At 47.6% G+C, this 25,293-nt stretch overlaps 1 protein-coding gene across 1 annotated transcript; it reads left to right on the forward strand.

The window, feature by feature from the left end:
- The first annotated feature begins 15,867 nt into the window (after positions 1-15,867).
- Positions 15,868-24,745, forward strand: LOC142258800 (uncharacterized). The gene is made up of 5 exons (XM_075331396.1): positions 15,868-16,111; positions 16,241-16,420; positions 16,502-16,625; positions 16,709-16,822; positions 21,911-24,745. Exons 1-5 carry the CDS (start codon positions 16,034-16,036, stop codon positions 22,924-22,926), a joined length of 1,512 nt encoding a protein of 503 aa, XP_075187511.1. The 5' UTR covers positions 15,868-16,033; the 3' UTR covers positions 22,927-24,745.
- Positions 24,746-25,293: the final 548 nt, after the last annotated feature.

Here is a 25,293-nt window from a genome sequence, read left to right on the forward strand (position 1 = left end):
TTTGATTGTTTCCTCTGGTGAGCAGTGTCTTCATGTCTGACCACAGTTTCTCTATTCCTCTGGTGAGCAGCGTCTTCTCCTCTGACGACAGATTCTCCATTCCTCCGGTGAGTAGCGTCTTCACGTCTGATCACAGATTCTCCATTCCTCCGGTGAGTAGCGTCTTCACGTCTGACCACAGATTCTCCATTCCTCTGGTGAGCAGCGTCTTCTCGTCTGACCACAGATTCTCCATTCCTCCAGTGAGCAGCGTCTTCTCCTCTGACCATAGATTCTCCATTCCTCTGGTGAGCAGCGTCTTCACGTCTGACCACAGTTTCTCCATTCCTCTGGTGAGCAGCGTCTTCTCCTCTGACCACAGATTCTCCATTCCTCTGGTGAGCAGTGTCTTCACGTCTAACCACAGATTCTCCATTCCTCTGGTGAGCAGCGTCTTCATGTCTGACCACAGATTCTCCATTCCTCTTGTGAGCAGCGTCTTCATGTCTGACCACAGATTCTTCATTCCTCTGGGGATCAGCGTCTTCACCTCTGACCACAGATTCTCCATTCCTCTGGTGAGCAGCCATCTTCACGTCTGACCACAGATTCTCCATTCCACCGGTGAGCAGCGTCTTCATGTCTGACCACAGATTCTCCATTCCTCTGGTGAGCAGCGTCTTCACGTCTGACCACAGATTCTCCATTCCTCCGATAAGCAGCGTCTTCACGTCTGACCACAGATTCTCCGTTCCTCTGGTGAGCAGCGTCTTCACGTCTGACCACAGATTCTCCATTCCTCCAATGAGCAGCGTCTTCACGTCTGACCACAAATTCTCCATTCCTCTGGTGAGCAGTGTCTTCTCCTCTGACCACAGATTCTCCATTCCTCCGGTGAGCAGCATCTTCACGTCTGACCACAGATTCTCCATTCCTCTGGTGAGCAGCGTCTTCACGCCTGACCACAGATTCTCCATTCCTCTGGTGAGCAGCGTCTTCACGCCTGACCACAGATTCTCCATTCCTCTGGTGAGCAGCGTCTTCACGTCTGACCATAGATTCTCCATTCCTCTGGTGAGCAGCGATCTTCACGTCTGACCACAGATTCTCCATTGGATTAAGGTCTGGGCAGTGACTCGACCTCTCTAATACATATCCACGTTTCCCCTTATACCCTCCAGTGCAGCTTTAGCAGGAGCTTTGGGTCATCGTCTTGTTGGAAGGTGAAACCTCCGTCCCAGACTCATCACTAATCATAATAATCAATCATCGTGATGATAATTAAAGCTTCAAACCTCCGAACAACATAAAACCACATTTTCCAGATGATGCTGATGTAAAGCCGGCAGGAGGGAAACGTCATTTATTAACCATGTGAGGTCTGACTGTCTGGATTAAATGGATAATCAGTAATAGTTTGGAAATTACTATTTTGTTGGTCTGTTTGTAAAAATGATGTTTATTTCTAAAAATATCAACTTAAATTTACCATTTAATATAAATCGAATGTGATAGAAATAAATAAAACCTCCAAATCACTGCGACATCTTGAAATATTGCAGAGTCATTACTAGAGATGAGCCACCCCCCTGGTGTTCGAGTTCGGTTCGTCGAACGGCGGCTCAGTTCAGTGAATGTTCGACGAACGTTCGACGAACCCCATTGAAAACAATGGGAGGCAAACACATACAAACACATAGAAAACACCTTCTAAGGTGTCCAAAAGGTGACAACTCACAAGACACCACAAACACATGGGAAAGTGACAAGTACATATACTCATGCTGAAACAAAAGAGCTGGACGAGTAAAAGGAGGAGGAGGCACAGATATAGGCATGTCATACCCTTCTAAAATCATGTAAAATACAGCAAGGGGACTCCAACCAGAGTCTCCTTTTTTCCAAAAATGGGGCCACACACACCACTTCAGTGGCATCAGTTGTCCCCCAGTTGCAAACTTGACAGGTTGATTTGCATGAAGCACAATCCAAATCCACAAGCATTTACTCTCCCCAGGATGACACAGGGGTAGAAAAGTCCTTGCTGATCCATGACTTGTTCATCTGGGAACATTTTTAAAAAAACAAAAAGGAGACTCCAACCAGAGTCTCCCTTTTTTCCAAAAACTGTGCCACAGACACCACTTAAGTGGCATCAGTTGTCCCCCAGTTGTCAACTTGACATTTTGATTTGCATGAAGCACAATTAAAATCCACAATGCCTTTACTCTCCCCAGGATGACCCAGTGGTAGAAAAGTCCTTGCGGATCCATGACTTGTTCATTTTGATGAACGTTAGTCTGTCCACATTGTCACTGGACAGACGTGTGCGCTAATCTGTCAGCACACACCCAGCAGCACTGAAGACACGTTCCGAGAGAACGCTGGCTGCGGGACACGACAAGATCTCCAAGGTGTAAGTGGCGAGCTCAGGCCATTTTTCTAGATTGGAAGCCCAAAATGAGCAAGGTTCCAGTTGCAGAGTCATGGCTGTGAGATTCACTCTGTGCACCACTGGTGTTTAGTGGAAAAGCCGAGCTAAGATTGCATAACAGCTTCTGCTGATACTCCTGCATACGTGCGTCCCTTTCTATTGCTGGAATTATTTCCGCAAATTTTTACTTGAACCGGGGATCTAAGAGTGTGGCAAACCAGTAGTCAGCATTACTTCTAATTCTGACAATCCAAGGGTCATGTTGTAGGTAGTGCAGCAAGAAGGCGCTCATGTGTCTTGCACATCCATGAGGACCAAGTCCTTGCTGTGTTTGTGGCGGCGAGGTGATAACCATGCTTCCTTCCTCTGACCTCTCCCTCCAACCTCGAACAACCAAAATGTGATCAAGGTCTCCCACATCTGCTGAGTCTTCCATGCCCATCGCCAGTTCGTCCTCCATTTCTTCCTGGACTCCTGCACCTTCCTCAATAGTTTGGCTGCTACCATGCGCCCTTGTTAATCCCTCTCCCCCACCGTCCCATGCCTGCCGCCTTGGTGATGCTGACCGTCTGGACCTTGTAGATCTTGTTATCCCTTCCGCATATGAATCCTCCTGTACCTCCTCCCCTTCCTCTTGTCCCACCATCTGACTCCGAATAGTGTTTAGAGTGTGCTCCAGCATGTAAATGACTAGAATTGTCATGCTGATAATGGTATTGTCAGCGCTAAACATATTTGTCGCCATGTCGAAACTGTGCAGAAGGGTGCATAGGTCCTTGATCTGAGAACATTACAGCAGCGTGATCTGCCCCACCTCTGCATCTCGTTGGCCCAGGCTATACGTCACAACGTATTGCATCAGTGTTCGGCGGTGCTGCCACAGTCGCTGCAACATGTGGAGAGTCGAATTCCAGCGTGTCGACACATCGCATTTCAGGCGGTGAACCGGCAGGCCGAAAGACTTCTGGAGTGATGCAAGTCAGTCAGCTGCACCGTGTGAACGGCGGAAGTAAGCACATAGTGAATGTGCCCTATGCAGAAGCCCATGTAGGCCAGGATAGTGGGTTAAAAATTGCTGGACAACAAGGTTCAACACGTGAGCCATACAAGGCACGTGTGTCACCTTGCCCTGGCGAAGGGCCCGCACCTAGGTTTGAAGCATTGTCGCACACAGCCTTCCCTGGCTGCAGGTTGAGTGGAGACAACCATTTACGAAACTCGGTCTCCAGAGCTGACCACAACTCCTCTGCTGTGTGACTCACAATTCCCAGACATTTCAATGTAAAAACCGCCTGATGCCATTGAGCTCTGCTGCCAGCATAGTAAGGAGGTGTGCGGGATTCCTTGTGCGAAGTTACAACGCAGGTAGCCTGACCAGACAGGCTTTGGGTGGAGAGGGAGGACCGAGACGAGGTTGAGGAGACAGAAGCAGTGAAGGAACTTCTACATACAGAGGATTGACGCACAACTCGTGGGGACGGCAAGACTTGTACAGCAGACCCTTCTCCATCTCTCACCATAGTTATCCAGTGCCCAGTCAGCGACATGTAACGCCCCTGTCCATGCTTACTGGTCCAAGTATCGGTGGTGAAATGCACCCTGTCACACACAGAGTTTCTCAAGGAAGCGGTGATGTGTGCGACATGCTGGTGTAGGGCAGGTACACCTTTCTTGGAGAAGTAGTGGCGACTGGGCATCTGGTACTGGGGCACTGTGACGGCCATAAGGTCTCGAAAATCCTCTGTCCACCAGGCGGAAAGGCAGCATTTCTGTAGCCAACAGCTTGCAGAGGGTGAAAGTCAACCTCTTAGCTTTGTCATGGCTAGGAGGAAATGGTCTTTTACTTGTCCACACCTGAGGGACCGAGGGCTGGCTGCTGTGCTGAGACGGCGTTGAGTAGGGTGTCCTTGGAAAACTGCTGGTCTGTGAGGAAAGTGCAGGCGGAGACATAATGTTGCCTTCATCCAAAGGTGGTGCTCTCGATGTCTGAGAGAGCTCAACACCAGCAGCTTTTTCCACTTCCAAAACAACTGACGACCTGCCAATCACACTACCTGTTGCGGTTAAAGAGGTGGAAGGTCTGCGTCGCAAAGCATGTGTGACTGCTGTCCCCACAGTCATAGGGGATGAAGAGTGCGCGGATGCACTAGAAGGGGAAGACGGTGGTTGGCCCGCTCTGCTAGAAATATCAAAAAACTGACAAATCCAACAAATGTGAACAGGTGCTAACTGAAAAAACATAGTAACTATAGATGCAAACAGTCGCACACTGAAAAAGCCAAAAATGTACTAGGGAAAATATAGCACTGCATTACTGCAAAAGAGAGATATTTAGTTTATGTATTGGCCAATGCATGTAAGCCCGGAAACCAAACGCCAAGGTATATCTCTGTAATCCGGGAACCTAACTTAAATGCCACTATCTAGGTTAGGGCCGTTTCACACTTGCATCGTTTTGACGGAAACGGGTTCCGTCACACATAAAGTTCAGTTTGTTTATTTACAGTGGAAGTTCGACATCATGTGGACACATGCAGGTACTGCATGAAACACACAACCCACATGGTGTCGCGCTTCAACTGTAAATAAATGAACTGTACTGCATATGTGACGGATTCCGTTTCCGTCAAAACGACGCAAGTGTAAAACGGCCCTTAAAAACATCCGTATCTGGGCAAAATGCCACTATTTGGACTACAAAACTAAATATCTCTCTTTTGCAGTAATGCAGTGCCATATTATCCCTAGTACATTTTTTGCTTTTTCAGTGTGCAACTGTTTGCATTTATAGTTACTATGTTTTTTCAGTTAGCACCTATTCACATTTGTTGGATGTGCGGGTCAGTTTTTTGATATTTCTAGTGAGTCTCTTTCTGACTGGGCACTCCGCCCTAAGACCTGGCTGTTCATAACCATTATAGCAGGAGCCTAGCTGCCCATACATGGAGGTTTGCAGTCCAAATAGTGGCATTTTTCCCAGAGACGGATGTTTTTAACCTAGATAGTGGCATTTAAGTTAGGTTCCCGGATTACAGAGATATACCTTGCCGTTTGGTTTCCGGGCTTACATGCATTGGCCAATACATAAACTAAATATCTCTCTTTTGCAGTAATACAGTGCCATATTTTCCCTAGTACATTTTTGGCTTTTTCGGCCTGCTCTGCTAGGCCGCATTGTAGCACAGTGAGCTTCCCACTGGGACTTATGCTTGTTATCCATGTGACGGTTAATGGACGAAGTAGTCAAACTAGTGAGGTTTTTTGGCCTCTACTTAGAGATTGGCGACAAATCTTACAGATGACATGAGTTGGGAGATCCTTTGCAATGTCAAAAAAGGACCAGGCTAGGCAAGGCTTAGAGCCCATGCAACCTGCAGAGCCACCCTGACTTGTGCTCAGAGGCAGAGTTGTGGCTGAGGATGCAGTTGTTTACGTGCTTTCAGTACTCCGTCTGTGTTCAGGAAGGTGCAAGCTAACCTCATCGTCAGTCGCATCCTCCTCCACCACCTCTGCTGATCTCGAGTGCCTGACTGTGGGTTGACAGTAAGTTGGATCTAAAACCTCATCATCACCCTGTGTGTTTGCATTCCCCTCATCCTCAGAGCCAATCTCTTCCTGCATTGACCGAATAGTTAAGTTGTCATTCCAATCAGGTATCTGAGTCTCATCGTCATCAGCATGTTCCTCATTGTCTCCCCAAACTATAACTCCTCTTGGTGAATGAGGGACTACATTATGCTCAGAAATGTTTTCATCAGGGCCTGAATCTGACTCACAAAGCTTCTGGGCATCACTGCAGATCATTTCCTGGTCTGGACTCACTGTAGCTTTGAAGCAGACCTCTGATTCCCAGGCTATAGTGTGACTGAACAGCTCTGCCGACTCAACCATCTGTTACCCCAAACTCTGCAGGGCGGGTGCAGACTTGAGAGCTGTTAGAAAGCAAGTGCAATTGGGGTGACAATTCAGTGGACTGGAGTCTTTGGGATGTTGAAGTTGAGGTGGAGGAGAGGCCACTTGATGGAGCACTTGAGATTCATTCAAGCATGTGCTTTTTTTGTGCATCATCTTGGTAGAGTTGGTCGTTTCCGTAACAAAGGGATCATATCAGATTGTCCACGGAAAGTAGTAGACATCTTACTTTTGTTGGAAGATGGCCTTTCTTCAGCAGATGTTACTGTTGCTTTACCACCTACCCCACGGACCCAAACTTTTTTCCCTTTCCAACACGCCTGTTAGTCTTTCCACCAGCATCTGTCCTTGTGCAACTCATTTTGTTTGTGACCAAATTGGACACTTAAAATGGCGTAGCAAAAATGGAGAAGTGGTGTAGAATGCAGAGGTGGTCTAGCTTTATTGACAGCTGAAGAACCAACACGTACTATCCCAGACAATGAAACTATGCCCCTAAAACTGGCAGCACTTTTTGCAATTAAAATTGCGTAGAAAAAATGGACAGGTGGTGTAGAATGCAGAGGTGGTGTAGCTTGCTTGTCAGCAGAGGAACCCTCACGTACTATCCCAGACAATGAAACTATCCCCCTAAAACTGGCAGCACTTTTTGCACTTAAAATTGCGTAGCAAAAATGGACAGGTGGTGTAGAATGCAGAGGTGGTGTAGCTTGCTTGTCAGCTGAGGAACCCTCACGTACTATCCCAGACAATGAAACTATGCCCCTAAACCTGGCAGCACTTTTTGCAATTAAAATTGCGTAGCAAAAATGGACAGGTGGTGTACAATGCAGAGGTGGTCTAGCTTTCTTGTCAGCAGAGGAACCCTCACTTACTATCCCTTACAATGAAACTATGCCCCAAGGAATTGCCTGAGCTGATTTAGACAGACGCTGTGATAAAACCTTGCACAGCTCTGGCAAAGAGCTGCCTAGCAAAAATGGCTATAAAATGCTGTAATGTAACCCTGAAAAGGGCTGAAATTACAAGTAGTCCCTAATCCCTAAACCGATATGTAGATTGCACTGTATAAGTCTATAGCGCACACATCAGCAGCAGCAGCAGGAGCGGTGACTGTCACACACCCGCAGCAGAGAGATAATGGCGGCGAAGGGGAAAATGGCCGGGTCTTATAGGGCAAGGACATGTGACATGCACAGCCTATGACACATGCTTTGCTTGTCTGGCAAAAATCCACTTTGCTGTGTGTGTGTGTGTCTGTGATTGGCTGACAGCCTGGCCCGCCCCACTGTACGCGCGGTTAGGAAAAACAAATGGCGATCGCCATTCTTTCAGCACTCAGCAGCACTGATCTAAACCCCGTCCCCCCACACTATACGCTGAATTTTGATAATATCATTATTAACAGTGACTGACAGTATTACAGTGAAAAGCCAGCTAGTAACTAGCCACGCTTTTGGTGATTGAACTGTTATCGAACGGTAACTCGAACTGCCGAACTTGAAGCAAATCGTTCGAGTTCGTCAAACGAATCGAACACTGAGCAAAATCACTCGAATTTGAAATTGGCGAAACGTTCGAATCGAACATCGCTCATCTCTATAAACCAATACTCGTTATGCAGTGTGCTATGTATATACACCAATACTCGTTATGCAGTGTGCTATGTATATACACCAATACTCGTTATACAGTGTGATATGTATATACACCAATACTCGTTATGCAGTGTGATATGTATATACACCAATACTCATTATGCAGTGTGCTATTTATATACACCAATACTCGTTATGCAGTGTGCTATGTATATACACCAATACTCGTTATGCAGTGTGATATGTATATACACCAATACTCGTTATGCAGTGTGCTATGTATATACACCAATACTCGTTATGCAGTGTGCTATGTATATACACCAATACTCGTTATGCAGTGTGCTATGTATATACACCAATACTCGTTATGCAGTGTGCTATGTATATACACCAATACTCGTTATGCAGTGTGCTATATATATACACCAATACTCGTTATGCAGTGTGCTATGTATATACACCAATACTCGTTATGCAGTGTGCTATGTATATACACCAATACTCGTTATGCAGTGTGCTATGTATATACACCAATACTCGTTATTGCAGTGTGCTATGTATATACACCAATACTCGTTATGCAGTGTGCTATGTATATACACCAATACTCGTTATGCAGTGTGCTATGTATATACACCAATACTCGTTATGCAGTGTGATATGTATATACACCAATACTTGTTATGCAGTGTGCTATGTATATACACCAATACTCGTTATGCAGTGTGATATGTATATACACCAATACTCGTTATGCAGTGTGCTATGTATATACACCAATACTCGTTATGCAGTGTGCTATGTATATACACCAATACTCGTTATGTAGTGTTCTATGTATATACACCAGTACTCGTTATGCAGTGTGATATGTATGCGTTATATCTGTCACATGTGTTAGATATGCTTAGGAGGATTTTTGAGTCTGTTGATATCAGTGTCTGTTACGCCCGATATGTTGTACATCAATGTATCATTTCTTCAGCGCTCTATTGGGAGACCCAGACGATTGGGGTATAGCTACTGCCCTCTGGAGGCCACACAAAGCACTACATCAAAAGTGCAAGGCCCCTCCCCCTCTGGCTATACCCCCCCGTGGTATCACGGGTTCTCCAGTTTTAGCTTTGTGTGCGAAGGAGGTCAGACATTCCATGCATAGCTCCACAGATTTTAGTCAGCAGTAGCTGCTGACTATTTCGGATGGAAGAAAAGAGGACACATATAGTGTCCCCAGCATGCTCCCTTCTCACCCCTGGATGGTGTTGTAAGGTTGAGGTACCTATTGCTGGTACAGGGCTGGAGCCTGACATGCTGTTTTCCTTCCACATCCCCTTGTAGGGCTCTGTGGAAGTGGGATCCTGCCGGCCTCTCAGCTCTGACGCCGGGCTCCATCCACAGACCCATTAGAACCTGTTGGAGACGGAGCAGGAGTACGATCAGGGACAGGCCCTGCATCATACAGGTACTCTGTGTCCCCGGCAGGCACAGACACACTCCGGGCTGGCTGGGTGTTGTAGTGCGCCGGGGACCGCAACGTTGGAGCCAGTGTCCCTACAGATTACTGGGGGATTGTTTGTGTATGGGAACGCAGCGCCGACCCCCTCTGGACCGGGCGGCGCTGCTGTGACTTGTGGTGCGCCGGGGATCCGCCGTCCGCGCTTTTACGGCGGCGGCGGTTATAAATTGAGTCCCCGGCTTTTTGGGCCTAGGACGCCGGCAGCTCCGTTTCGTTCCCGCCCCCACCCTGTCATTCAGGGTAGGGGAGAGACGCTGTTCGCTAGCAGCGACGAGGGCTGGAGCCTGATTTACATGCTCCAGCCCTCACACTAGGCACAGAGGGAAGCAGGCTTCCCGCTCTTAGCCAGGAACGCCCAGGGCCCGCCCCCCTTCCTCTCAGACGCCGGCAGCCATTACATGCAGTCTGGCTGGAGGAAGGACGCAAGGCTCTGGGAGACCTGGACTAGGGGCTATCTGGCGACCACACACCCGCTTTTTAAGCGGGCGGTAAGCGATTTGTCTGTGCTGGTCCCTCTAGTGCCTCACGGTGTATCGGTGTACTGTACAGATATATAAATATTGTATTTCTTGCACTGTGAGGTCGCTTCTGGCTGCATCTCCCAGATCACTCTGTGGAAGCAGCAACATGCCATCCTCAAAACGCAAGGCTGCCAAGGCCAGGGCTGTGTGTGCTGCGTGTGCTGCATGTGGGGCTGATCTACCAGCAGGCTCCCATTGTGTGCAATGCTCCGACCCGGTGCTGTTTCGCCAGCCGGAGTCAGGAGGGGTAGTGACCCAGGCTGAGACGCTTGTAAGTTCTGCCCCGGTGACAGGGACAGACTTTGCAGTTTTTGCGGATAATATGTCTGTGTCTATGGCAAAAATCCTTGAAACCTTGCAATCTATGCATGGGGCTCAGTCTTTGGACACGGCGAGGCCTCTGTCCTCAGGTCCCCCTCACTTGGATTTAATCCAGCCCACAGGGGGGTCCCCGGCTTCACAGGCCGAGGATTATGACTCAGATGATAGCCCCAGCCACCCTAAGCGAGCTCGCTGGGAAAGACCCTCGACGTCATCACACTGCTCAGGGTCTCAGCGCAATCAGTCTCCCTGTGATGTGTCTGATGAGAGTGATCAGGAATCCATTCCTGGAACCCCTCTCAACCTGGATACCCCTGATGGGGATGCCATGGTAAACGACCTTATCTCAGCCATCAATAGGCTGTTGGATATTTCTCCCCCAGCCCCTTCAGCAGAAGAGGCGGCTGCGGAGCAGGAGAAGTTTCGTTTCCTTTATCCCAAGCGTAAATTGAGTGCTTTCTTGGATCACTCTGACTTCAGAGAATCAATCCAGAAGCACGACGCTCACCCAGAAAGGCGTTTCTCTAAACGATCTAAAGATACGCGTTTCCCTTTCCCCCCTGAGGTGGTCAAGCGCTGGACACAGTGTCCAAAGGTAGACCCCCCGATTTCCAAACTCGCAGCTAGGTCTATAGTTGCAGTGGAGGATGGCGCTTCACTTAAAGATGCCAATGACAGACAGATGGACCTTTGGTTAAAATCTGTCTATGAAGCTATCGGCGCGTCGTTTGCTCCGGCATTCGCAGCCGTATGGGCACTCCAGGCTATTTCAGCTGGCTTAGCAAAAGTGGATGCTATCATACATCCAGCAGTGCCGCAAGTGGCGCACCTTACCACGCAGATGTCGGCGTTTGCGTCTTACGCTATCAATGCGGTCCTAGAATCTACCAGTCGCACCTCAATGGCGTCCGCCAATTCGGTAGTTTTGCGCAGAGCCTTGTGGTTAAAGGACTGGAAAGCAGATGCTGGTTCCAAAAAATGTTTAACCAGTTTGCCTTTATCTAGAGAGAGACTGTTTGGCGAGCCATTGGCTGATATCATTAAGCAGTCCAAGGGTAAAGACTCCTCTTTACCACAACCCAGAACAACCAAACCTCAGCAGAAAAAGTGGCAGCAGAGGTTTCAGTCCTTTCGAGGTTCGGGCAAGACACCATTTACCTCGTCCAAAGGGACTCAGAGGACGCAAAGAAACTCAGATTCGTGGCGGGCTCACACGCGCCCCAAGAAAGCAAATGGAGGTACCGCTTCCAAAGCGGCTACCTCATGACTTCCAGCCCCCTCCCTCCGCATCGCCGGTCGGGGGCAGGCTCTCCCGCTTTTCCGGCATTTGGATGTCACAGGTCAAAGACCGGTGGGTGACGGACATTTTGTCTCGCGGGTACAGAATCGAGTTCAATTCTCGTCCTCCAGCTCGGTTCTTCAGAACCTCCCCACATCCAGACCGAGCAGATGCTCTGCTGCAGGCGGTGGACTCCCTAAGAGCGGAAGGAGTGGTGATCCCAGTCCCGCCTCAGGAACAAGGGCAAGGGTTTTACTCCAATCTCTTTGTGGTTCCAAAAAAGGACGGCTCGTTCCGTCCTGTTCTGGACCTAAAACGGCTCAACAAACATGTGCACGCCAGGAAGTTCCGGATGGAAACCCTGCGTTCTGTCATTGCCTCAATGTCCAGAGGAGACTTCCTTGCCTCAATAGACATCAAAGATGCTTATCTCCACGTGCCAATTGCTACAGAACATCAACGTTTTCTACGTTTTGTGATAGGAGACGACCATTTTCAGTTCGTAGCTCTGCCATTTGGTCTGGCGACAGCCCCACGGGTCTTCACCAAGGTCATGGCGGCGGTGGTAGCAGTCTTGCACTCTCAGGGACACTCGGTGATCCCTTACCTAGACGATTTACTGGTCAAAGCTCCCTCTCAAGAGGCATGTCAGCACAGCCTGAATGCTACGCTGGAGACCCTACAGTCTTTCGGATGGATCATCAACTTTCCAAAGTCGATCCTATCACCGACTCAATCACTAACGTATCTTGGCATGGAGTTTCATACTCTAGCAGCGATAGTGAAGCTTCCGCTGGACAAGCAGCGGTCACTACAGACAGGGGTGCAATCTCTTCTGCAGGGCCAGTTGCATCCCTTGCGGCGCCTCATGCATTTCCTAGGGAAGATGGTGGCAGCCATGGAAGCAGTTCCCTTTGCGCAGTTTCATCTGCGCCCACTTCAATGGGACATTCTCCGCCAATGGGACGGGAAGTCAACGTCCCTGGACAGGAAAGTCTCGCTTTCCCAGACGGCCAAGGACTCCCTACAATGGTGGCTCCTTCCCACCTCATTGTCTCAGGGAAGATCCTTCCTGCCCCCATCCTGGGCAGTAGTCACGACAGATGCGAGTCTGTCAGGGTGGGGAGCAGTATTTCTCCACCACAGGGCTCAGGGGACGTGGACTCCGCAGGAGTCCACCCTTCAGATCAATGTTCTGGAGATCAGAGCAGTGTATCTTGCTCTACTGGCCTTCCAACAGTGGCTGGAAGGAAAGCAGATCCGAATCCAATCGGACAACTCCACAGCGGTGGCATACATCAACCACCAAGGAGGGACGCGCAGTCGGCAAGCCTTCCAAGAAGTCCGGCGCATTCTATTGTGGGTGGAGGACAGAGCATCCACCATATCCGCGGTTCACATCCCAGGCGTAGAAAACTGGGAAGCAGACTTCCTCAGTCGCCAGGGCATGGACGCAGGGGAATGGTCCCTTCACCCGGACGTGTTTCAGGAAATCTGTCGCCGCTGGGGAGTGCCGGACGTCGACCTAATGGCATCCCGGCACAACAACAAGGTCCCGGCATTCATGGCGAGGTCGCGCGATCAAAGAGCTCTGGCGGCAGACGCCTTGGTTCAAGATTGGTCGCAGTTTCAGCTCCCATACGTGTTTCCGCCTCTGGCGCTCTTGCCCAGAGTGCTACGCAAGATCAGATCCGAGTGCAGCCGCGTCATACTCGTCGCTCCAGACTGGCCGAGGAGGTCGTGGTATCCGGATCTGTGGCATCTCACGATCGGTCGACCGTGGTCACTGCCAGACCGACCAGACTTACTGTCCCAAGGGCCGTTTTTCCATCAGAATTCTGCGGCCCTGAACCTGACTGTGTGGCCATTGAGTCCTGGATCCTAGCATCTGCTGGATTATCTCAGGGAGTCGTTGCCACAATGAGACAAGCTAGAAAGTCGAATTCGGCTAAGATCTACCACAGAACGTGGAAGATTTTCTTGTCCTGGTGCTCTGCTCAGGGAGTGTCTCCCTGGCCATTTGCATTGCCCAAGTTTCTTTCCTTCCTGCAATCGGGGTTAGAAAAGGGCTTGTCGCTCAGCTCCCTTAAAGGGCAGGTTTCGGCACTATCCGTGTTTTTTCAGAAGCGTCTAGCACGTCTTCCTAAGGTGCGCACGTTCCTGCAGGGGGTCTGTCATATTGTGCCCCCGTACAAGCGGCCGTTAGATCCTTGGGATCTGAACAGGGTACTAGTTGCTCTCCAGAAGCCGCCCTTCGAGCCTCTGAAGGAAGTTTCCTTTTCTCGGCTGTCACAGAAAGTGGCGTTTCTTGTTGCGATCACATCGCTTCGGCGAGTGTCTGAGCTGGCAGCTCTGTCATCCAAGGCTCCCTTCCTGGTGTTCCACCAGGACAAGGTAGTGCTGCGCCCTATTCCGGAGTTTCTCCCTAAGGTCGTATCCTCTTTTCATCTTAATCAGGATATATCCTTGCCTTCTTTTTGTCCTCATCCGGTTCACCGGTATGAAAAGGACTTACGTTTGCTAGATCTGGTGAGAGCACTCAGAATCTACATTTCCCGAACGGCGCCCATGCGCCGTGCCGATGCACTTTTTGTCCTTGTCGCTGGTCCGCGCAAGGGGTTGCAGGCTTCTAAAGCCACCCTGGCTCGATGGATCAAAGAACCAATTCTAGAGGCCTACCGTTCTGCGGGGCTTCCGGTTCCTTCAGGGCTAAAAGCCCACTCAACCAGAGCCGTGGGTGCGTCCTGGGCATTTCGTCACCAGGCTTCGGCTCAACAGGTGTGCCAGGCAGCTACCTGGTCCAGTCTGCACACTTTCACCAAGCATTATCAGGTGCATACCTATGCTTCGGCGGATGCCAGCTTAGGTAGAAGAGTCCTGCAGGCGGCAGTGACACCCCTGTAGGGGAGGGCTGTTTTGCAGCTCTAACATGAGGTATTTCTTTACCCACCCAGGGACAGCTTTTGGACGTCCCAATCGTCTGGGTCTCCCAATAGAGCGCTGAAGAAGAAGGGAATTTTGTTACTTACCGTAAATTCCTTTTCTTCTAGCTCTTATTGGGAGACCCAGCACCCGCCCTGTTGTCCTTCGGGATGTTTTTTTGTTGTTTGCGGGTACACATGTTGTTCATGTTGAACGGTTTTTTCAGTTCTCCGATGTTATTCGGAGTTAATTTGTTTAAACCAGTTATTGGCTTCCTCCTTCTTGCTTTGGCACTAAAACTGGAGAACCCGTGATACCACGGGGGGGTATAGCCAGAGGGGGAGGGGCCTTGCACTTTTGATGTAGTGCTTTGTGTGGCCTCCAGAGGGCAGTAGCTATACCCCAATCGTCTGGGTCTCCCAATAAGAGCTAGAAGAAAAGGAATTTACGGTAAGTAACAAAATTCCCTTCTTCTTCAACTTTACAGAACTATTTCCTACTGTATTTGTCTTGGATAATTTCTGAAGCCATTCTCTTTCCTCCATTCCCCTCTGTGATGATGTGCGGCAGGTGGGTTGGAATTAATTAGGACTTGCCAAAGTCTCATTGGTCACCATCTAGTCTTCCATATGTTATAAGTGTATGTGATTTTATTACATGGATGCTCTGAGTAACAGCAACAACTGCTTTAAACGCGTTGTCCGATGCGATCCTTGTCCTTTAGGCTACTTTCACACATCCGGTTTGAGCCGTGCGGCTCAATCCGGCTGTGAAACCTATGCAGCGGATGCGGCGAAAACACTGCATCCTTTGCATAAGTTTTTACATGCGGCTGGTCCGTTTTTTTCCGGTTGCGGCATGCTACTGAGCATGCGCAGTGGAAGAAACTGCATGTGTCGGCCGGATGCGTTTTTTTCCGCATCGCGCCGCATCCAGCGTCCATATAGGCATATAGGCATTCATTGAAAAATGCGCCGCAGCGGCCGGATGCAGCGCGATGCGGTTTTTTTGCCGGAGTAAAAAACGTTGCAGGCAACGTTCCATCCGGCCGCGGCATCGGCTAAATCTGCCGCATGCGGCAAAAACTGGACCGAACGCACGCCCATGCGGCACAATACGGCACTAATGTAAGTCTATGCAAAAAAAACCGCAACCGGCGGCAAAAAAAACGGTTGCGGTTTTTCTGCAGAGCGCCGTATTGTGCCGCAGAGCAAAAAACGAAAAGTGAAAGTAGGCTTACTGTTACCAAACACATGATGTCTTTACTATAAAGAAAGACGAGAGACTCACGCCATACGATCTTTGCAGAGCCGGATACTGAGCCCCTACCAGACACTGAGGAGCAGATCATGTGACCCTGACTCCTCCCCTCCATGTGACATCATCACAGGTCCTGGAAGCACAGAGCAGCCATATATCTAGTGTGCGGCTCTGCAGGAGGAGGTGTGTGGAGATTCCCCATTACTGGGCTCAGGCTCCATACACATTAGATGCTGGGGGAGAACAATCGCTCTATAGAAGAAAATTCTCCTGATTGCCCCGTGAAGGATGGATATGGACAGGGACAAGATGGCGGAGAGGATATTACACCTCACCCTAGAGATCCTCTTCCGGCTTACTGGAGAGGTGAGAGATTCTGATGACGTCACATTACATCATTCTTATCTATGGGAATAACAGATGGACAGAACTGGAGAGGTGAGGACTCTGGAAATGTCTGGAGTGAGATTTATTACTGTGTCTCTCCATAACCAGGATTACACAGTAGTGAAGAAGACCTCTAGTGAGCGCTGTCAGGCCCCTGTGTCTGAGGGATGGGGAAGACCCCTGAGCCCAATCACGGGACCTCCACCTCACCCCCCGATACATGAGGACATCAATGACCAGAAGATCCTAGAACTCACCTACAAGATGATTGAGCTGCTGACTGGAGAGGTGACACTGCTGGGAATGCTGGGACATTATACAGTAACGCTATGAAGGGATCGGGGGTGACGGTATCATTGTATGTGTCAGGTTCCTATAAGGTGTCAGGACGTCACCGTCTATTTCTCCATGGAGGAGTGGGAGTATTTAGAAGGACACAAAGATCTGTACAAGGACGTCATGATGGAGGTTCCTCAGCCCCTCACATCACCAGGTAATAGACAGGACTAAATACACACGGCCTATAATTATCTGTATGTAAGGAATGAATTCAGCCCCTGTATGTGTCTCCTCCAGTTCTATCCAGTAAGAGGACAACACCAGAGAGATGTCCCCGTCCTCTTCTCCCACAGGACTGTAACCAAGAAGACCCCGATGTTCCTCAGGATGTGTTTCCTCCAGTTCTATCCTGTAAGAGATATCTACTCATGTACTTTCTGCACTAATTTGTATTTACATTTTTAGACTTTCTGCTCTGTTTTTTCAGCTGTATTTTCTTTGCTTCTGCTTCTTTTGCTGTTTGTTTCTAGTGCCTTCTCTATGTCATTATGAAGGCAACTCAAAGACCTGCAGAGGGTTCATGAATACCCTGTGTCCCCGAAAAGACGACTAAAACCAAAAATAAGCCATAGCATGATTTTATGGGATTTTTAGGCAGTGCTTGAAATATAAGCCCTACTCAAAAAAAAACCCTAGTTACAGTCAGGGCCAGCATTGGAAGGAGTCAAACTGCGCAATTTCTCAGGAACTCCACTCTCTTAGTGACCCCATCAGTTGTATTCTGAGGTTGATTGTTTAAGAACCTTTGATGACTTCAAAGTCATGTGACATGATGTAACCAAAGGTCTCTTAATTGCAGGAGTCTAAACTGAACACGACACAGGCTGGAATTAGGGGAAAGGAAGAGCAAATTGGAATTGTGCGACTTTTGTAGGTTGGCCAGAAGAAGGGTGTGATGCCACCGCTTCTCTAATTCATAACAAACTGCGGCCTTCCCTATGACAGAAATCTCACTCCAGTCCCTGATGTCATTTTTCAGTGTCCATTGCTGGTATTCATGAATTAGAGCCCTAATGTTTATCTGCACAGACAGCAAGACCCTGCTACCTGTTTTAGTTACAAAGGATAGGCCATTAATTTTACAGTCCAGTCCCTATTTAAATATCTGGAATCTTTCTGTAACTATTACACTGTGTGCCGAATTATTAGGCAAATGAGTATTTTTATCACATGATACTTTTCATTCATGTTGTCCTACTCCAAGCTGTATAGGCTTGAGAGCCAACTACCAATTAAGTAAATCAGGTGATGTGCATCTCTGTAATGAGGAGGGGTGTGGTGTAATGACATCAACACCCTATATAAGGGGTGCTTAATTATTAGGCAACTTCCTTTCCTTTGGCAAAATGGCTCAAAAGAGATATTTGACTGGTTCTGAAAAGTCCAAAATTGTGAGATGTCTTGCAGAGGGATGCAGCAGTCTTGAAATTGCCAAACGTTTGAAGCGTGATCACTGAATAATCAAGTGTTTCATGGCAAATAGCCAACAGGGTCGCAAGACGTGTGTTGGGCAAAAAAGGCGCAAAATAACTGCCCATGAATTGAGGAAAATCAAACTTGAAGCTGCCAAGATGCCATTTGCCACCAGTTTGGGCACATTTCAGAGCTGCAGCGTTACTGGAGTATCAAAAAGCACAAGGTGTGCCATACTCAGGGACATGGCCAAGATAAGGAAGGCTGAAAAACCACCACTTTTGAACAAGAAACGTAAGATAAAACATCAAGACTGGGAAATATCTTCAGGCTTTATCAGTTAAGGGCAGATAGCTCCACTCCGACTCAGACGCCAGCAAGGTGGAGGTGGGGTACTGGTATGGGCTGGTATCATCAAAGATGAACTTGTGGGACCTTTTTGGGTTGAGGATGGAGTGAAGCTCAACTCCCAGACCTACTGCCAGTTTCTGGAAGACAACTTCTTCAAGCAGTGATACAGGAAGAAGTCAGTATCGTTCTAGAAAAACATGATTTTCATGCAGGACAATTCTCCATCACATGCATCCAACTACTCCACAGCGTGGCTGGCCAGTAAAGGTCTAAAAGATGAAAAAATAATGACATGGCTCCCTTGTTCACATAATCTGAACCCCATCGAGAACCTGTGGTCCCTCATAAAATGTGAGGTCTACATGGAGGGAAAACAGTGTCTGGAGGCTGTGGTGACTGCTGCACGCAATGTTGATCGTAAACAGATCAAGCAACTGACAGAATCTATGGATGGTAGGCTGTTGAGTGTCATCATAAAGAAAGGTGGCTATATTGGTCACTAATTTTTTTTGGGTTTTGTTTTTGCATGGCAGAAATGTTTATTTCTAAATTTTGTGCAGTTATATTGGTTTACCTGGTGAAAATAAACAAGTGAGATGGAAATATATTTGGTTTTTTATTAAGTTGCCTAATAATTCTGCACAGTAATAGTTACCTGCACAAACAGATATCCTCCTAAGATAGTCAAATCTAAAAAAAAAACACTCCAACTTCCAAAAATATTAAGCTTTCATATTTATGAGTCTTGATTTTGATTTGATTGGTTGATTGAGAACATAGTTGTTGATCAATAATAAAAAAAATCCTCTAAAATACAACTTTCCTAATAATTCTGCACACTGTGTATATAAAGGGTACTTTACACGCTGCGATATCGGTACCGATATCGCTAGCGAGCGTACCCTTCCCCGTCGGTTGTGCGTCACGGGCAAATCGCTGCCCGTGGCACACAACATCGCTAATACCCGTCACACGGACTTACCTTCCCTGGGACGTCGCTCTGGCCGGCGATCCGCCTCCTTTCTAAGGGGGCAGGTTGTGCGGCATCACAGCGACGTCACACGGCAGCCGACCAATAGCAGAGGAGGGGCAGAGATGAGCGGCCGGAACATGCCACCCACCTCCTTCCTTCCTCATTGCCGGTAAGGAGATGTTCGTTGTTCCTGCGGTGCCACACATAGCGATGTGTGATGCCGCAGGAACGACGAACAACATCGTACCTGCAACAGCAACGATATTAAGGAAATGAGCGACGTGTCAACGAGCAACGATTTTTCACGTTTTTGTGCTCGTTGATTGTCGCTCATTGGTGTCACACGCTGCGATGTCGGTAATGGCGCCGGATGTGCGTCACTACCGACGTGGCCCCGACGCTATATCGTTACCAATGTCGCAGCGTGTAAAGCACCCTTTAGTCTTCGAAAAAAATCTCTTTAAATTGTTTATGCTGTGGATCAATGTTACAAGGAGATTGCAGGTTTTGACAACTGTCATGGTGGTCTCAGGATCTGTGGAAATTATAGTACTCTACATGTTAACTTCTCTGATGTCTATGAGCAGTGCAGGGAGACGCAGGCGAGGAACCACAGGCTTGGGTAGGCTAGCAAGAGTTATTCTCTGGTAGTCTGCTTGTTAATGTCTTTGATCACATGCTGTGGAGGAGAAAGTATCATTCGCTCCCCTTCTGTATATGCTGGCTGGGCTATTTCATTAATGCCAGCTATAATTTACCTATACTGGTCTGGTGAGGTGTTGTGATCCAGACAAAAGGCCCTGTCACACACACAGATAAATCTGCGGCAGATCTGTGGTTGCAGTGAAATTGTGGACAATCAGTGTCAGGTTTGTGGCTGTGCACAAATGGAACACTATGTCCATGATTTCACTGCAACCACAGATCTGCTAAAGATTTATATCTGTGTGTGACGGGGCCTTTACAGGTAGTTGTTGTGCATTATTGCTGTGAGCTGTTGTTGTTCTCTTTTTATCGCTGCCTTCCTGCTCTTGCTTTTCTCTTTAGTCTCTCACTGTTTATTTCTGTGAGTTTGCAATATGTCCTGTCTGTCTTAGGCCCCCTTCACACACACGTGTCTCCGGTATGTGCTACGTCCGTTTCCGCATGTACCGGAGACACGGGCACATGTATACCCATTAAAGTCAATGGGTTTATGTGCACGCACGTGTTCAGCCATTGGCCCGTGCCTCCGTGTGGAGCAGACGTGAGCCCGTGTGCTCCATACGGAGGCATGTCCGTTTTTCTCCAGCAGCGCGGGTGTCACGCGGCCCGCACATGTACCACACGGATAGAGTGTGGATGCGGTCCTGTGTGACACACGCCGGAGAAACACGTGTCATTATTTTAAAATAAAAAAACACATACTCACCTCCACCAGCCCTCCAGAATCTTCCGCTGCAAACAGTTGCTGCCGACCGCTGCACATTATGAGCGTGTTAAGGAGGTGGGCGTGGTGTCACAGCCGCTGATCTCCGCCCCCCTATTCTCAGCTGGAAGCAACATCAGCGGGGAGTGGGCGGGGCTGGAGCCGAAGATCAGTACCCTGGACAGCAGGAAGAACCTAGTGAGTATTCAAATTACAGGTTCTCCGTGTGTTATCGCCGATAGCACACGTAGAACACACGTGGCCCGCACGTACCGGAGACACGTACTTACCAAACGCAACACGCAAGGAAAATACGCGTCTCGCGGCACGTGCTTAATTTTCACGTGAGTGTGAAGGGGGCCTTAATCTGTGTTTCCATCATACTACTGCCCCTTCCTAACAGATTAGATCTGGTCAGAAGAATAGTAAGATATGGGCGTCTCCATCTTCAGGGGTAATCCACAGGTTAGGAATAGCTTAGCGTGTGGGACAGTATAGGAGCCTCCTGTCCCTCATTATCCTGCAATCACATTGTGACAATCAATCAGATTATTTACTGTAGCACATTCCAGAGAACTGGTGCTAGGAATGGGAGATCCGCATTAACTAAGATGTAACTCTTAAGTGGGCTTTACACGCAGCAATATCGCTAGCGAGCGTACCCGCCCCCGTCAGGTTGTGCGTCATGGGCAAATCGCTGCCCATGGCGCACAACATCGCTTACACCTGTCACACTATACTTGCCTGCCTAGCGACGTCGCAGTGGCCGGCAAAACGCCTCCTTTCTAAGGGGGCGGTTTGTGCGGCGTCACTAAGCAGCTGCCCAATAGAAGTGGAGGGGTGGAGATGAGCGGGCCGAACATCCCGCCTACCTTCTTCCTTCCTCATTGAGTGCGGCCGCAGGTACGATGTAGTTCCTCGTTCCTGCGGTGTCACTCAGAGCGATGTGTGCTGCTGCAGGAACGACGAACAACATCGTACCTGCAACAGCAATGATAATCGGGATAGGAACGACTGGACAACGATATGGTGAATATTTCTGATCGTTAACAGTCGTTCCTGCGGTGTCACACGCAACGACGTCGCTAACAAGGCTGGATGTGCGTCACGAATTCCGTGACCCCAACGGCATCTCGTTTGCGATGTCGTTGCGTGTAAAGCCCGCTTTAGATGTCGAAATTGGACAAGAGATTCAGAATACATTTTTTCCTAATTTAATTTATGTTCTGGTTTAAAAAAGTAAATGTACTTTCAAGATATCATTAAAAAATAATAACATTGTGTTTATTTTTAGCCGATGACTGTATTGGGAGTTCAGATGGAAATCTTATATCTTCAGAATTTATAACAGATGATGAAAGTATCACACATGATACATATGAAGAGCATGCTGCTGTCCCAGATATACCTCCAGTCCTTCCTCGGAAAGCTTTATCATCAGATCTTTTCAAAGAAGTCCAAAATTCCGATTTATCACAGAATTGTCAGCAAAATAAAACTTACGGAAGTGATATGGAACATGAAATGGCTCATACAAAGGAGAAACCATTTTCATGTTCAAAATGTGGGAAATGTGTTACCAAGAAATCACATCTTGTTAACCTTCAAAAAGTTCAGACACATGAAAATCCGTTTTCATCTCCTCAATGTGAGAAATGTTTTGCTCGAAAATCAAACCTTATTGATAATCAAAAATATCAGATAGGGAAGAAGCTATTTTCATGTGCAGAGTGTGGGAATTGTTTTAAATGGAAATCAGAACTTGTCCGGCATCAAAGATTTCACACAGGGGAGAAGCCATTTTCATGTTCAGAATGTGGGAAATGTTTCCACCAGAAATCAGATCTTGTTATGCATCCAAGATCTCACACAGGAGAGAAACCATTTTCATGTTCAGAGTGTGGGAAATGTTTTATTCGGAAATCAGATCTTGTTATGCATCAAAGATCTCACACAGGGGAGAAACCATTTTCATGTTCAGAGTGTGGGAAATGTTTTAATTGGAAATCATATCTTGTTGAGCATCAAAGATCTCACACAGGAGAGAAGTCATTTTCATGTTCAGAATGTGGGAAATGTTTTATTCAGAGATCAAGCCTTGTTAGGCATCAGAAAATTCACACAGGGGAGAAGCTATTTTCATGTTCAGAGTGTGGGAAATGTTTTATTCGGAAATCAGAACTTGTTGGGCATCAAAGATTTCACACCGGGGATAAGCCATTTTCCTGTTCAGAGTGTGGAAAATGTTTTATTCAGAAATCAGACCTTGTTAGACATCACAAAATTCACACAGGGGAGAAGCCTGTGTGAAAAGGTTCTAACCACACAAGGGGTTTCACCAACAGTAGATATAACAAGACTAGGTTTCAGCAATTCAGTAGAATTAGATCACATTCTGCTGATCCTTGTGTGTCATCACCACTACTAGCCAGTGGTGGAGACAATAGGTCACAAAACATTGACCAAGCGACCCCTCCTGTACGGACCACTACCCCCTACAGTCCTTGAGAAATACTCATCTCTTCCTCCTATTGAAGTTATTAAAGTACACATTTCTTCTTCTATTGCTCCTATCACTACTAATACAACGCTTATGTGGGCAAATACTCTGTCCTCGGATGTTAATAAGGTTTTTGATACCAATACAGACAAATCCAACACTGATACACAACAGGATTTGGCTATCATTCAGACGCAAATTGATAAATTGAGGAAAGAGAAATCTGTGGTTTCTTTGATGGTAGCTAATTCCAGAAACTTTAAGGAGATTGGAATAGTTGACTCTGTATCTAACCCTCTGGCATCTGATACATATATCAACCCTCTAGTATCTAACACATGTAACAATACTTCATTTGATTTGCTTGATCTTTCCATTCATTATAATATAGACGATTTTACTGCAACCCCTGGTTCATCCTCTACACTACCTGATCATAATAAACTTATCACTATTGATAATTCCACTAATGCTGCAACATTGGTGCCTTTTTTTACCCAAAGCCATCCCCGGTCAGAACAATGTGATAACTACTTATCTAACTCCAAAGTCGGTAAAAAGAAAAAGCGTTACAGAGGGACCAGAACTGGAGCCAAAACAAACCAGAAAAGGGAAAAAAGTTTATCTGCTGGATGCTTAAATAAGACAAATAATATATTTCATCTTTCAGATTATACACCTACTACTGCTGCAATTTCTTTACTTAATAAGGGCCTTTCTTTTTGTACCACTTTTAATATAAAAGTTTTTTATTTATTTACCGATCTACAGACATTTATTAGAAAATTGACTCTGCAGAGACACTATACCATTATGGCGGGTAGTAGTACACTGTTAGGTGATTCGGTCACCGATCAATTCTTACACACTGACTTTAAAAGGACCTCTAATTTTTATCCAACGGAAAGTAAAGGACACAATTTACACACATTCTGTAAAATGGTGCTTCAGGATTTCAACCTGTTAAAAAGCCGATGTGGAAATATTCCTTGGAACTTATCCAGATCTGAAAAGAGGGCATTAAACTCACTAAAAGGGAATAATGATATTATCAGACCAGCGGATAAAGGGGGGTTGTCCTACAGAATAAATCAGACTATATAGCACAGGCTTTTAGAATCCTATCTGATCCCACGAATTATCAGCGGGTGACACAAAAGGATTAGCAACTAGAGATGAGCCACCCCCCTAGAGTTCAAGTTCGGTTCATCGAACGGAGAACTTGTTCGTCGAACGTTCTACGAACCAATTCGAACCCCATTGAAAACAATGGCAGGCAAACACAAACACATAAAAACACATAGAAAACACCTTCTAAGGTGTCCAAAAGGTGACAAACAACTCACAAGACACCACAAACACATGGAAAAGTGACAAGGACATATACTCATGCGAAAACAAAAGAGCTGGACGAGTAAAAAGAGGAGGAGACAGATTGTTACGAACCGGCGCCGCCATAGCCGCAAGCAGCCTGCTGCGGTTCCTGTTGCGCCCAGGCGCCGGCTGCCGTTCTTGGCTGTGCCTCGGGTGGTCCAGTTGGCTGTTCCTTCCACCACGTCTAAGTGTGGAGAGGCGGCTAGTGCGCATGCGTGCGCCGATTTACCCCAGCCAGAGTTTAAGCCCGGTGTTTTGCCTAGTGAGCATGCTCAGCCTGTTTGTGTTATGTCTGAGACTAAGTCCTCAGTTCAGGCTACTGAGCATGCTCAAACTGATAGTCTGCTTTCTAAGCCTGTGGCTCAGGCTACTGAGCATGCTCAGGCACTTAGTGCATCAGAGGCTAGGTCCGGTAAGGACCTCACTGAGCATGTCCGTGAGGTGGCAGGTCCTGATAGGGCAGAGGGTGTCAGGTGTCCTGATGACGTGGCAACTCCGGACTGGCTCACAGAGGCCCGCCCCTATGATCTGGCACCTCAGTATTGGTCGTCAGACGATGACTGGTGAAGTGTTTGGGGCGTGGCTGCCATGAGGTCATCAATGACGTGGCGGTTCCAGATAGGTCGCATGTGACGTCACTGATGACATGGCACTCTGCTATTGGACCTTGGTGGTTCCACCCTGGGTTTGGGGCGGACTCAGGTTATAAAAGGGGCTGGAGACAACATGGAGGGGCGCAGTCTTCACATTTTCTCAGTCAGAGCACACCTCCATGTTAGAGCCTCATTGCGGCATAAGCCTAT

This window comes from Anomaloglossus baeobatrachus (genome assembly GCF_048569485.1).
Source record: "Anomaloglossus baeobatrachus isolate aAnoBae1 chromosome 5 unlocalized genomic scaffold, aAnoBae1.hap1 SUPER_5_unloc_11, whole genome shotgun sequence".
NCBI classification, from domain to species: domain Eukaryota; kingdom Metazoa; phylum Chordata; class Amphibia; order Anura; family Aromobatidae; genus Anomaloglossus; species Anomaloglossus baeobatrachus.